The sequence below is a fragment of the Pelodiscus sinensis genome, chromosome 2, assembly GCF_052426305.1.
Source record: "Pelodiscus sinensis isolate ZL-2025 chromosome 2, ASM5242630v1, whole genome shotgun sequence".
In the NCBI taxonomy this organism is placed as follows: domain Eukaryota; kingdom Metazoa; phylum Chordata; order Testudines; family Trionychidae; genus Pelodiscus; species Pelodiscus sinensis.
The window spans coordinates 103152135-103166321 of NC_143053.1; the positions used below are offsets into that span (position 1 = coordinate 103152135).

Below are 14187 nucleotides of genomic sequence, written 5' to 3' on the forward strand. Positions count from 1 at the left end.
GTGGGGGGAGAGGGCGCTGGAGCCAATGCCTGGGGGAGCCAGCCTAAAAAGCAGCTCCTTCCTGCACTGGATCCCATGGAGCTGCCACCTCCCACCCCGTGCTGCTGCCTCTATCAGAAGCAGCAGCATGGGGAAAGGGAGGCAGGCAGGCGGAAGGGAGGCAGCTCCCCTTGTGGACTGGCTCTTGCCTGCCACCCCATTCACTGCCTCTGCCCCCGCCCCCCAGACAATCAAATGACTGTGTAACTGCTATAATTTCATGCAGTTACAAGTTTAATAAATCAGTCGAACGCTACCATCCCTACTATGCACATAGTACTTGCTACCCCCGATCTTCAGTTCCACCTTTGCTGCTGCTGCTACCAGGAAACACCCTATCAGCAGGCCGTGGCAAGAGTACATATATGAGTTCTTGCGCCACCCCTACAGAGCAGTGTATGAATGAAACAACTGGCCAACTGCCCACCTCGGAAACAGATTGTATGAGAAGTACTGCCAAACGCAGAAATTACTCGCCCTTGCCCAGAACAACTGTACCTGTACCACTGCCATCCAGCCGTTCAGAGCTCACTGCGGTATCCTGAGAGCTCTCTCTGGGAGCCACTTCGTTCCCAAGTCTCTAAAAATGAGAAAGAGAATCCCTCAACATTTTTAGTGATAAATCACAAAATGCAGTGGTTCGTTACTAAGAGGTTTATAGCCAGAAGTTCATAATTGCAGAAAGGAGCTCTAGTAATTATGCCTGGACATATTTTTATGTGTCTGGTAGCAGATTTGGAAATCTCATATGTGGGAAGGAGACCTCAGCAATTTTGGTTACCAGTAAGGCCATGGCGCTGGCAGAGTCACATCCATATAGTGACAAACATGCCAAGGAATAATGAGTTGGAATCAGACAATCCGGTTAAAAGCTGTTCTTTTCCATTCATCTTGACCAAATGTATTATTGGTGGGGATGTGAAAGGTTAACCAATAAACTGGTAGGGGCTGGAGCAGCTCCCCATCCACAATGAGCAGGAGGCAGCCCGGGGGGGGGGGGGGGGGGGCTACAGGCAGGGGCTGCTCCAGCCAGGCTGAAGTAACCCTGCCTGCTATGAGGGAACCCGCTCCAGCCCAGCCACAGCAAGGTAGGATGGGCCGCTCACTGGTTAAACTTCACGTTTATCTAGTTAACCAATTAAACAGGATTTTACATCCCTAATTATTGGCATTCAGTGAAATAAAATACTGGATAAAATTAAAGTTTCTCTGCTGTAGATAGAAACAGATACACCTTTTCAAAGATCCAAATTTTGAAGCAAAGGTTGCTGAACTGGCTGTAGTTTATTTAATATGAAAATGTATGTGCATGTGGAGAAATGTCTTGGAAATCTGAGCTGAATCCAAGAAGAGACAGTTGCTTCAATATTTACAGGCCATGATTTTTAAAAAGTTAGACTTCATAAGAGGTACTGGGTGCCCAAAATCTTTGAAGTATTAGGTCACTTATTTAGGTGCCTGAACCTAACTTTAAAAGTACACATTTCTGAAAATCTTAACCATGTCTTTGCCTCAAGGGAGAAAAGAGTTTTAAGAGATAAACCTGTAAATTATTTGATTCTCATTAATGTCTGGAGGTGCACCAAGTGAGAGACTCTCTTAGAGAGAATCTTGGTTATACAACAGTACGATAATCAGCCTTTAGGATTGTACTATATTTCCTTTCTATACCTTGTTCACTCATGTGAATAAAAGATACCAGAAGAAAAGTAGAGAGCACACAAATTACTCTGCAAACTAGCACCAAACAGGAAGGTCATTACACAGAAGGCTAGGAATAAAGTGTGAATCTTAAATTAAAAACAAATACATTTTGCATGTACCTAGGATTTTGGTTTAAATTTACCATTTGAAGACAGATACCTAACTCTGAAAAGCAAACAAATGCTGGAGTCGTTATTCCTATTTTCAGCATTATAAAACTACCACATTCATGACATGCTACTGTGGTATGATTGGCACTGTGGTGTTCTCCTCTTGTCTTTAGAGGAGCATTCAAAGGTCCCAGCCACACACTGTACAAACACACGCTTAAGACAAACAATGTCTCAAAGAACTCCCAACCTAAATAAAGACCAGGAGCAGCATTTAGGTAAGAGAGACATAGGAGGGAAATGGAGACAGGAGGGCCAGGGTAATACTAATAAGAATCGATAGATGGGCTTATAGTAGCTTATGAAAAATAGAGGCATTAAAAGAAAAAGCAAAACAAAACAGTATTTTAGGTAAACATACATAAATAAAAAACTATTAACATTTGTTGTCTCTGAAGGCCACCCTGTTTAGCCATTGTTAGGTATGACTTATCACAGGTATTGTGGTAGGCTTGGGTGCTTAGGACAGTTATAAAGGACAGTACGGAGGGCTCTGTGGATTAATTGGTGCTTCCATTTTGCTGATGCTCTAATGGCTCCCAAAAATGTTAATGAGAACATCTCTCAGATTTAAGAATGGAATAATTCAGCATTTACTCTGCCTATTTAAGAACTGACATGGTCATTACATTTCCCCACATTTTCACTATAGGCCTGCCAACACACAGTTTTTGGTTTAGAAGCTGATCTAGTTAAAGTGGCACAATCCCTTAGTGAAAATAAGACATATCAGTACAACTGCATCTGCAATAGGGATTTCATGCTGCAAATGTATCTGTATAAATTCACTTCCTTAGCTTAAATAGTTAAATCAATTCAAAAACTGTGCAGAGAGCAGGCCTAACCATCGACTGGTTACAACTGCAAAGTCCCATAAAAGCGAAAAAGAGAAAAGTGTATGTGGGGGGGAGGAGGGAGGGGAGAGAGAGGAGGGGGACGAAATCAATGCTCACTGATGTAGGAGTACTGTACTGTGATTTGTACCAGTATGTAAGAGACCCAGGTTGATTTTCCACTCCTAGTTCTCCCCACGGTCTATTTCAGTTAAATTCATTCCCACACCTCATGCTTCTGCAAATGTGCCTAAGGGGTCAGTCTCTCTTTTTTCAAATTTCCAGAGACAATTATTTTTCTTAATGAAGGAAAAGTCAGTTTGCTCTCAAGAATATAATTTTCTATTTTCACCATGAATTGTGAATTTTCATACATACTTACAAAAACATTCAGTTTCCTCTGCAAGTATTGATGAAGTAAAAAACTTGTGCATAGCTGTGAAAACGTACTACAGGCAGTCCCCGACTTACGCGGATCCGACTTATGTCAGATCCGCACTTACGAACGGGGCTTTCTCGCCCCGGAGGTCGAGGTGGCGGATTGCTACCTGCGAGCTCCGGGGCGAGAAAGCCCCGTTCGTAAGCTGCTCCGGTGCCCCTGGTCTGCTGGAGACCGTCTCCAGCAGACCAGGGGCACCGGGCGGGTTCCCGCGCTTCTGAGGCTTTGCCAGAGCAAAGCCTCAGAAGCGCGGGACCCCACCGCGGCTGCCACTTCAGTCCCGGTGCCTGTGGTCTGCTGGGGACCGTCCCCAGCAGACCACAGGCACCGGGACTGAAGCTGCAGCCACGGCGGGGTCCCGCGCCTCTGAGACTTTGCCAGAGCAAAGCCTCAGAGGCGCGGCACCCCGCTGCCGCTGCGGCTCTGCTCCCCATGTCCCTGGTCTGCTGGGGGGGGGGGGCGCAGCTAGTGTGCCCCCCCCAGCAGACCAGGCTTTTGTTTTGGACCCTGGGGCAGAGCAGCTGGGGCGCTGCCGATTGGCCCTGCAGCGCCGCTCTGGGCACTACTGGACCAACCCGGCAGCACCCCAGCTGCTCTGCCCCAGGTCCTGATTCAGCCGCTGCTGGTCAGTTTCAGCAGCGGCTGAATCAGGACGCCTGGGGCAGAGCAGATGGGGTGCTGCTGGGTTGGTCCAGTAGCACCGAGGAGCGGCGCTACTGGAGCAACCCAGCAGCACCCCAGCTGCTCTGCCCCAGGCGTCCCCAAGTCAGCTTCTGCTGAAACTGACCAGCGCTGACTACAAGAAGCCCGAGGCAGAGTTGCTCTGCCCCGGGCTTCCTGGAATCATCTGCTGATCAGTTTCAGCAGCAGCTGACTTGGGGACGCCTGGGGTTCTTAAGTTGATTCTGTATGTAAGTCAGAACTGGTGGTCAGTTTCAGCAGCGGCTGAATCTGGACGCCAGTTCCGACTTACATACAGATTCAACTTAAGAACAAACCTACAGTCCCTATCTTGTATGTAACCCGGGGACTGCCTGTATTAAGATTGTGTTTTACCCTTTTTATTGATGTTTTGAATTCACAAAGAAATCCTTTTATGTCTTGAAATAATACACAGCAGCACTAAACTAACCAAACAAATGCAAATATTTCCAAATTGTCATTTCAGTGTGATGATAGTCTCATTGTTTATCCCTGTTTCTATGGTAATGACACCCCTGACAGCTCATCTGAAGAGAGACATACTAATCTTTAAAATGATGCATCAGGTGCACGTATAAAGAGGATACATTAGAGCGACCAAATCAGCAATGTCTGTTGCTTGTCTACTAGGAGAGGCTGTCAAATATATGAAGTGTCATTTGCACCAGAGGTATGCTAGTCTTGCTGCAATTTATGTCTATTCATGACTTATTCTATACGAATGTCACATATAAAATATCTATTGTGCCACACACGAATATGTATTGGGCTCTATAAAAAAAGGAGAGCAAAACAGTGGAATGTAGCATTTGCACCTGAAAGTGCAGGAATTATAACAAAAGCATCAATAAATGTTAAGGAGCTTGGCTGCCTGTTTATCTTGATAAAGATATTTAAATATTCAGTTCTGCAAACACTAGATGGAGCTAGCAGATCTTTATATCTCAAGAAAACCTGGAACCCCCCCCCCCCCCACACACACACACACAGATTCTGACTCATTTATCTAGTGGCATTAATGCCAATTCACACATCAAATTCACAGCAAAAGAAGACAAAAAAGCACTTGCCATTTTTTCATCTACTGTGCACCTGCTCATCATTTGTAACTGTAATAATACTGTAGAAGATCATGAATGAAACAGTAAATTCCTTATGGCTTTGTTTTTACTTAGGATAAATCTGAATTTAAACAACCATCTGTATTTTTAAGAAAAATTTAATTCCGTAACATTAGAATCCTGATAAATCTGAAAACATTAAGGGAATTGGTGATGCTTCATTTAAGCTATGAATACAAATGTAAGTCTGAGTTCCTGGATTACTCACGAGTAGTCAACTGTTGATCAAAATGTAAAACAAAGCCATTGCACATTTCAAATCCTGCATGATGTAAATGAACATTAGCCTTCTGAACATTAACTATTTGTTTTTGTGTAATACAGAGCAAAGATTGACGATTAATCTTAAAGATCAAATTTCTTTATGTACAAAAATCCTATGTCAATTCACCTTTCTGATTACCATTAAAAAAGCACATTGCCAGTCAAAAATGACCCTACAGGTTATGTCTACACTGCAATTAGACACCCATGTACAGCCTGGGCCAACTGACTCAAGTGTGCAGGGCTCAGGTTAAGAGGCTGTTTAACTGCATTGCAGACTTCATGTTCCTGAGTTGGAATTTGGTCTCCAGGATCCTGAGAGATGGGAAGGTCCCAGAGCTCCAGGAAGTTTACGCTGCAAAGAAACAACTTTGTAGTCCTAGTCAGTTTACACAGGCCAGTCACAGGATTTTATCTGTAACGTAGACGTACAAAATGTAATGGTGGGTAGAAACCTAGCTTTTACAAACATCTAAGAACAATTCTTACAAAAGGTTCAATTGGGGAAAATTCCATTGTAAATATTCCCTCTGTCACACCAACATTTCCCTGCAGTGTTTACACCATGGGGCAAGTGAAAGGAAACTAGAAATGAAGTACAAACAAAACAGAAAATGAGCAGTTTATTTTCTTTTCCAAGCTGAAAGAGAAATGCAAAGAGTAAAAAAAGCAGCATTGAAAGAAGTAAATTAAAATGTTAGTCCAAAATGAAAACTTGTGTTCCCTCTAATCTTTTCCATCCATGGGTAATTTTTTTCCACCCATGTGCAGAATAAATTTTATGGGCACCACGGCATGTGTGAATGTGCACCACCAATAGAAACACAAATCCTAGTTCTGGGCACTCTTCTAATCAGCTGGGCAGTGTTTACATTTCTCCTGAGCAGCTGCATCTGTAAACAGCTTCCAGGGAACACTGGCAATGACTTTCTATCTGTCCAATTTTTCAACCAATGCCATCTGTGCTAACCCACTGACATGGAAGTGCTGTTACCTAACAATTTTTCAAAAAACTACAGCATATTGGTACTCTACCTCTCTAATCTTTAGATTATAAAAAGACTGAAGCAAGGCTTCTGCTTTGACCTGCAGCAAGCACACTGCAGAATTGAACAATAACCCTTCATAACCCACTGTTCTAGTTAGCTGAAGGGTCAGAATGTGATACTCCAACTCACACTCTATAACACTTCACTCCACCAAAAGCAATGCAACTCTATTCACAGTATTATGAGTCAGGATCTGGCCCTAGATGGGAAAGGGACTCTCTTTTGCTGAAAGAAATAAACAAGATTTTTAACGTAAGTGTCCCTTTAACAGCCCTTGGCTATTATTGCTACAGGAATACCTGTAGATTAATTCAGAATGTCCTAATCTGACAGGCTAAGAGGAGTGTTGAATGCATTATTATAGTTTAAATCCTAAGAAAAGCCGTTTTAAAATGATTGCAATCAGTGACAAAACTAGGTTTATAGGGGCTATACTTATAAGGAAGGTTCCATATTAAGCTACAAGGACACTGCTCCCTGCACAGCACCGAGACCAGGTTCTTTGTACAATGCTCTATTATTTGCTCACTAGAAAACAGAGCTAAAATGCACATTGGGAAATGTGCCGCTTACACACGTGACCAAATATGTAATTTCCATCTCTGGTTTCTATGATTATTTGTAGTTTAAGGGTAGCAAGAAAGAACAGGTATTATTAGATGTGGAACAAAAGGGCTCGTAATAGGAGTCAAAGGATGCAATTAAACAAAAGAAAATTGAAACTGGTATTAGAAAATATCGTCTGAAAGGGAGAATTATTCCTCAACACAGAGTAATTTATTTATAGTACAGTGCAACTGGTGGAAAGCCATTCCTTAATAAACCCGCCCCACAAAACAGAAGGAGAAGGGCCATTCATTTACAAACCTGGCTAACTTTGTAAACTCACTTTTGAGAGTAGGAAATAATCCTGAATAGGCAGGGATTAAGGACTAACTGATCTTTCTTACTTTTAGTGCTATCATATAGATTTCATTTACATGCCAGAGAGTAACCCATCACAAATAACATTTGAAACAAAGAGCTCAGTGTAAGCTTATTTTTCTCACAAACAGAAATTGGTTCAATAAAAGTTATCCCCTCACCCACCTTGTCTTTCTAATGTAACATAGCTGATACGTTAAATGGGAGCCTCTTACTCTTGTGTACCTGTATGGGGTTCGGTTCTTTCCTATTTTTTATCAACTAGAGTCACCACAAATCAGAAATAAGCTGCCCTCACCTTCTGTGAAGAAGCGGCTCTTCTTTCCTGCTTGGCTTTCATTTCGGCTAGGAGTCCACTTCCCATCACTTGCACTCCATACCTACGCCCTCCCTGTGGGCTGCCTTTGTTGTCACCCCTCTCGGCTCTTGCAGCATCCTCTGGCTGAATCTCTTCCAGAGAGTCTGGTGTTTTTAGCTCCTCAGCTCGCTCTGTGCTGCCATTCTGCTCAGCTGATTTTTGCTCCTTTTTAGTAGTGTCCACGGCCGGACTTTTGACAACACCTTTGGGTGACGAGGGTTCTTCTGCCACCAGAACAGTCTGAGGACGTTCAGATTTAGATCGAGATTTGATTAAGTTGAGAAACCCGCTTTTCCGAGAATCTTTTTTCTTTCTTTCATCACCCACTTCACTGGACTCATTGGTGTCTGAACGTTTCAGTGACGATTTCCTAATGAAACAAAGACAAATTTTCATATATTCTGTAGGTTTTCCTGAAAAAATACCTGTTTTTAATAATTTCAAATGATTTCTCTGAGGCATAGCTAAGCGTTTGCATCATTAGTAAGTTACACTCTACCCAATTATTATCCAATGCTTATAAAATAGAGATTGGTTCATATGACTGATGCTGTTGGCCAAACTCCATTAAAGTCACTAAGAAATGTAGGGCTAGGATAACTTGTAATGCCGCAGTATGGGATACCTTGGCTTGACTATTCCTACCTTTGAACTGTAAGTTGAACCAGAGTGTTTCTAATTCAGGCATTCCTCAAGCATAATTTCAATGTTTCTACTCTTTTAAGGGTATCCTCACCTTCAGAGTATCCTCATCCCCAGGAGTAGCTTGTATCTACCGCATCGTGACCCAGGCACCGGACAAAACACAACTTTTCGGGAACTGTCCTTTTTAGAATTCCAGAACTCTGCACCAACAACCAATGCAGTTCTGATCAGCCATGCTCCCAATCCTACCCAATTCACAGCTTTTCAGGAAGATTGGTACTTCGGGTGGCAACATATACACTGTCTAATGCTTGCCCTGCAAAACTGTAAAATACTGATGTGGTGCTGCCCTTCATAAAATGAAACCACTGGTAACAAGAAAAGTTTGAAGGTCTGGGATTTTATACAAGTTACGTATAACTTCAATACACAGCAGTTTTTCAAAACTTTTTTTTAGCCAATATGATTTCATAGCTACTTACTGGGTGTCATGTATGATTTTGTATTTGCAATCGTGAATTACCAAAATCTGCTTGTCATTTGCTACTTATCATTCACATTTAATTTCAGCTCTCCCTTCCCTTTCTCCTCCAACTATTTACCAATTTACACATACTATTTACTTAACATTTTACCTTTATTTACTCAACGTCAAATATAGCAAATAACCAATCATTTTAGATAATCTTGAACTAGCTTTGGTTTGTATGTTCATACTAAAGAAATGAGAACTTTTCACCACTGGTTCTATAAAATATCCATCTAGTTTGCATCCCTGTAGGCTGGATTTCTTGCTATGTGAGGTGTAACAGGCAGACCTTTTGGATTAAGTCCCACACAAACACGAAGCATTGTGATTTTGTAAAGCAAGTGTTATTTATCAATAAACATAAATCACATATCACTTCCCCATGTCATTTAGGGAGGACATTAATCTGAAACTAAACACACATTATAGATACAGAGCCAGAGCCTGAGCAATGTCATTTAAGGGTCTGAAGAAGTTAGTGGAACTATACTAATATACTTCAATTGATAATCTCATTCACAGCATATATTAAAAGCATTTTATTTCCAAGTACGTTTTTTAAAGTGAGAGTATTTCAAATTCACGGATATACGAGGCTACTAAGATACAGTCTGGTTTTGAAAGTAGCTATGCAAATTGAAGACTTGAATATTAGAAAAAAAAAAGTCAAATACAATGTGTTAACCATGAATATTTCACCCTAACAAACCATCAGTAAGAATGCATGAACTTTACTTTGACTCACTAGAGTTGAACTTACTTTGAATCCATTTTTGTTACTTTCTTGGTGAAAAATTCATCAACACCTTCGTCCACTCTACCCATGAGGCCATTCTGTTCTCCTTCTTGAGGTGTTGCCCCACACACCTGATAAAACACAAATGTTCTCCTATGTTACAGTCTCCATGTCATGCTGCTAGTTATAGGTTCCAACATCATTAAAGCTGAATGCCTGTTGCCACATACTATTCAGACAACCCTTTTCCTGACTATTTCCTGAGGCCAGTTATAAGGGATGAGTCATAACATAAGCAACACAACATGGCAGTAAGAATCCTCACTTTTCAAAGATGCTGTAAACCATAAGCCCTGTTGGATACATATGAAATTAAAGATTTAGAGTCATCTTAACATAGGTCAAAGAAATATATATGTTGTTAAGAGAGCGCTTAATTAGCATTGGCATTAGTCCAAAGGAATGAAGAAGGGAGGATGTTTGGTTTTTAGCTAATGAAGGAAAGCTTCTAAAAAGGCGGCCTGTGACCAACAGGGATGATTGCAGATGGTTTTATGATGAATCTATCTTGAAACAAGCCAGAATGGCTCTTCCCAATCCACACACCAGTTAAAACCTTTGAGAACCCAAGTGCAATAGAAAAAACTGTTGGTAGCAAACAGGAAGGGAGGAAAGGCCTTGGGAAAAATCTCCCCTGGATTAAGACTGGAAATAATAGTGAACTGTTTTTTTATCTGAAGTCAGTATCTGGAAATGACATCACTTGTTTGTTGAAGGATATGAAACAACAAAACTCTTAATGGATTCTTTACTAATACCTGCCTGGTCATGTTGGAGCCAACCAAAATGGATCTAAGCACTCTTGGCTTTAGCCCATTTATAAGTATTTTGATCAAAAGTTTATACAGATTTTGTTAGCATTTGATTGGACTAAACTGCTTTTTAGGCATGTTTAGAGCAATTGGACAGGTATCAATTCCCCTGTGGATTTAATAAAGAAATGTACAGGTAAATTAGTGTCTACTAGTATCCCATATTTATAATTTCTAACATTAATAACAACTTCAACAAGGCCAAAACCTTTTGAATTGTGTGAAAAGAGCAGTTTAATTTTTTTGTTAGAAGTTTTTCAAAATGGAAATCCTGACCTGTGTATGTACTGTCAATGCCTGCAGAGACAGAGTCTTTGTCAGCTTTTGTTCACCTGGATTAGAGAGATGTGCATTCTAGCAGTCTGAATACAAAATTATGCCTCTAGCAGACTGCCTCTGTGGCCATGGACAAGGCACTTCAGGTCCAAATGCCCCAATTTATGTTTGATGATTTAGGTGGCTAACTTTAGTCACCCAGCACTGACTTTCATTGGGAGTTGAAATCTAAAAGATCAAACTTGGGGTGACCATCTCATGGGATTACTGTACAGATCAGTTTGTATAGCACTCGGAATAAGACATGCACTAAATATTGCATGAAGGATTCTGTCCTTGGCCTAGCCTCTGTATTCTTTCTGCTGCCAAAACTCAATATATAGCAGGGAGAGAATCCCTCAATTTAGGCACTGAATAAACCCTCTTTAGGTGACTCTACAAGGATCCTGTAACCACCTGAGTATCACTGTCTTTGTAATCTAGAAAGATGAACAATAAACTCATCACATGGCTCAGCAACTTGGGAACCAGAAATATTCATGTGCGTGTATCAGTACTTTTGGTCAATTAACAGTAATGGTTCTCTCGTAAACAGGCCTGCCAATAGGGGAGGGAGAAAGGCACAAAGGAGGCAGTCACCCCAGAGCCTAGCATTCCAAAAGGACCAGGGGCTCCTGGGCTGCTGCTGCTTTTGCACCAGCAGCCCCAGGGCGGGGCCATTTAAATGGACGCTGGAGAGTCATGTGGCACACTCCAGGGAGCTCTTAGGGCTGCTTGGGTAGGCAGGAGTGTGGCAGGGCATGCTCCAGAGAGCACTGAGGGTGAGGTAGGGAGATGGTGTGGTTCCAGCCATCCCAACCCCGCTCCTTCCACCTGAGGACCCGTGTTTTCTGGAAGCATGGAATCCCTCCCCTCCCCTGGGCCTGGCAAGGTTGTTAGCTCCCCTGCTCATACCCATCAGAGGAGAATCTGTCCTGGCTCCTTAGAGTCGCAGCACTGAGCCTGGATCTCAGTTGCAGAGGGATTAAGGTGGCTGTGTGCCACATTTCATATTTCTCAGATATGGCAGTTGGAGAATTCCCTGATACAATTTAGACATCCTAGGGAGACCATCTAAGTTAAGGCAACTTCCTCATGCTGCCTTACAGCTGATGGTACTGCCAAGAACTGTTCTTTTTCTGAGAAGAACTTGTTTAATTGGAAGCATCAGACTGTATGCAACAATACATATACCGACATCTGCTTTTGGTCAACATCAATATTGTCTCTTGATGTAAATGTTTATCTCATCAGTCCAAAAACATTGATATTGACTTGAATTCAGAATCCATTTAATGTTGGCACTGAAACTTTCCAGAGACTAAGAAGAAATATTGAAGTATCAAAGCCAAGAGCAGTACCCGAAGGAGGCAGGGACGTAACATTCTAAAAAAGAGCTAACTAAAATTCCCCTGAATACACTGATTGGGTCACTACAAATGTATAAACCATGGGGTAAGACTACCATCAAAATAACCAAGGCACAGAACATTTACACAGAGGTAACTATAATGACAGTTATTGTTCAATACTGCAATTATAGATTGATTTCTGCATATTTTACACTTTACTCCTTATAAGCTGAGAAAGATTGCATCCAATATGTAAAATACGTTCTGCAGTAAAATTGGTCTGAGTTTCATTTTAAGTGATCCTTTTTTGAATGAAGTGGCTTGAAAGGAAAATTTAAGAAAGCAAACAATTATTTCTTTTTTAAAAGAAATTCAGGTTCTCTCTCTACTAAATTCTGTGCATGACTGAAAAAAATCAGTGGGACAGGACCCTCAGAACAGACTGAATGCTGAACAACTGAGAGATAAATGCATGTTGACTCAGTCTACTTAAACCATGTTGGCTTGTTCCTAATTAAAACTTATGATTAGAATGCCGTAGAAAACACTTAGAAGAAAATAGGTTTTTCTTAAAAATTTAGCACCCTCACCCTTTCAATTAAGGGGAAGGGACCTCATACACAAACAAGACTTCAGATTAATCTAGTAAAACCAGACCTGGCAATTCTGCTGTAACTGGGATAAACAAGCAGAAAACTGAAAAACACACTCTTCTTTAAAAAAAATATCTGAAAGGTGTGATGAGTTTCTCTCCCCCTCCCCCAATAAACTGTACAAAATAACAAACAAGGGCAAAAAAAAACATTCCTTCCCCCTCTTTTGCAGGTTGCCTTGAGTCTGTGCAAGCAGAAAAAAAACAAATGTCCTGTCATTCAAATTTGGCTTCCCTGTCAGAAATACTGCATTGACACAAGGCATAACACTTTCTGTTCTTCGTACACGGCTATCAAAGCTTTTCGTCTAGAAGATGCTATGTAGGCTATGTTTTATATTTCCGTGCCTGGTAATGCTGCATTAAAAACTCCCAAACCATCCTTCTCCCACACTAGACAGAAGGGTTCTCCAATTGTGAACACATATGATTGTATGGAAGGAGAAGATAAGAGAACTTGACTGTGCCTGGATATAGTGCCCGGGCTGTCTTCTGTAACAGCAGGAATAGTCTTAGTACCGGATGACCTCTATTACCAAGATGTCACAGGACACATTAAATAAAGTTCAGTAAGTGGGAGAATATGACTCAGTTTAGTATGACAGATTTGGAAAAACAAAGCTGCAGCATATTACAGGCAAAGAGCCAGGTCGCTCTCTGTCCCCCCTGTTAGTGCAAAAGAGATGGCAAGTTGGCTTAGAAAGACCCTCAACAGCTGCCATGGGTTTCTTTTGGCACAGGGGAACGCCAGAGTTGCATAAAAGTATACTGTGTGTCCATTCCCAGCATAGGGAGTATCTGGCCATGGTGAATTCTGCTCAGGTAATCCCAGACCAGTGGAAGGGTCTCTAGGAGCCTGTTACCAGCCAGTACAATTTGGAGCAACAATGAAGCTGCTCCTAGATGCAGCTGGGGCCAAATTGGGCTGAGCTGCCTCTTGTTGCTTACTGAGTAAAAAGAACCATAGAGATGCCCACATGTGTGTTTAACTGTGTTCCCCAGGAGGGCTCTCTGTAACAGCGAAGTAGGCTGTATTTTTTGGTGCGGATCGTGGAATACTGAACAGTGGGTAGGGCAGCGCTATACCCTTGAAAGGGGCGGAGCTTCAGGTGGAAGGGGCAAGCTAAGGGCAACCAGTCAGTGCTACCCAGACCACAGCATCTCCCCAGCCCTCAGACCCACATGGAACGGCACCCTGGCAGCAATTCAAAGGGGCCCAGGGCTCCACAGTAGTAGTAGCAGTGGTGACTGGAAGCTTCGCACCCCTTTGAATCTCCAGGCTGTGGGGGCAACCACCCACTTTGCTCCCGCCCCCACTGGCAGGTCTGACGAGTGATCTATTGTTATTGAGATCCATTGGCTCAACCCCCATCTCAGGAAGAGGGTAACAAGTGGCTTCAGGGGCCACGTTATGGCTCTACTGAGAGTTGCCAGAATGTGTTAATATGCTTAAGTTTTGAGCAGAAAAAGGATTTCAATGTCA

The 14187-nt window shown here is 42.1% G+C and overlaps 1 protein-coding gene across 3 annotated transcripts in view; it reads right to left on the minus strand.

Annotated features, from left to right (window-relative positions):
• Positions 1–14187, minus strand: part of CARMIL1 (capping protein regulator and myosin 1 linker 1) — a 244054-nt gene that overhangs the window by 16612 nt on the left and 213255 nt on the right. For 2 of the 3 annotated variants that reach the window (XM_075921132.2, XM_075921130.2), the window contains exons 32-34: positions 9538–9644; positions 7544–7973; positions 538–619 (exon numbers count right to left, since the gene is read on the minus strand). In XM_075921132.2, the coding sequence (XP_075777247.2) occupies positions 538–619; positions 7544–7973; positions 9538–9644 (619 nt within the window). The remainder of the gene's footprint in view (positions 1–537; positions 620–7543; positions 7974–9537; positions 9645–14187) is intronic. The other variant, XM_075921131.2, reaches the window with a different exon arrangement.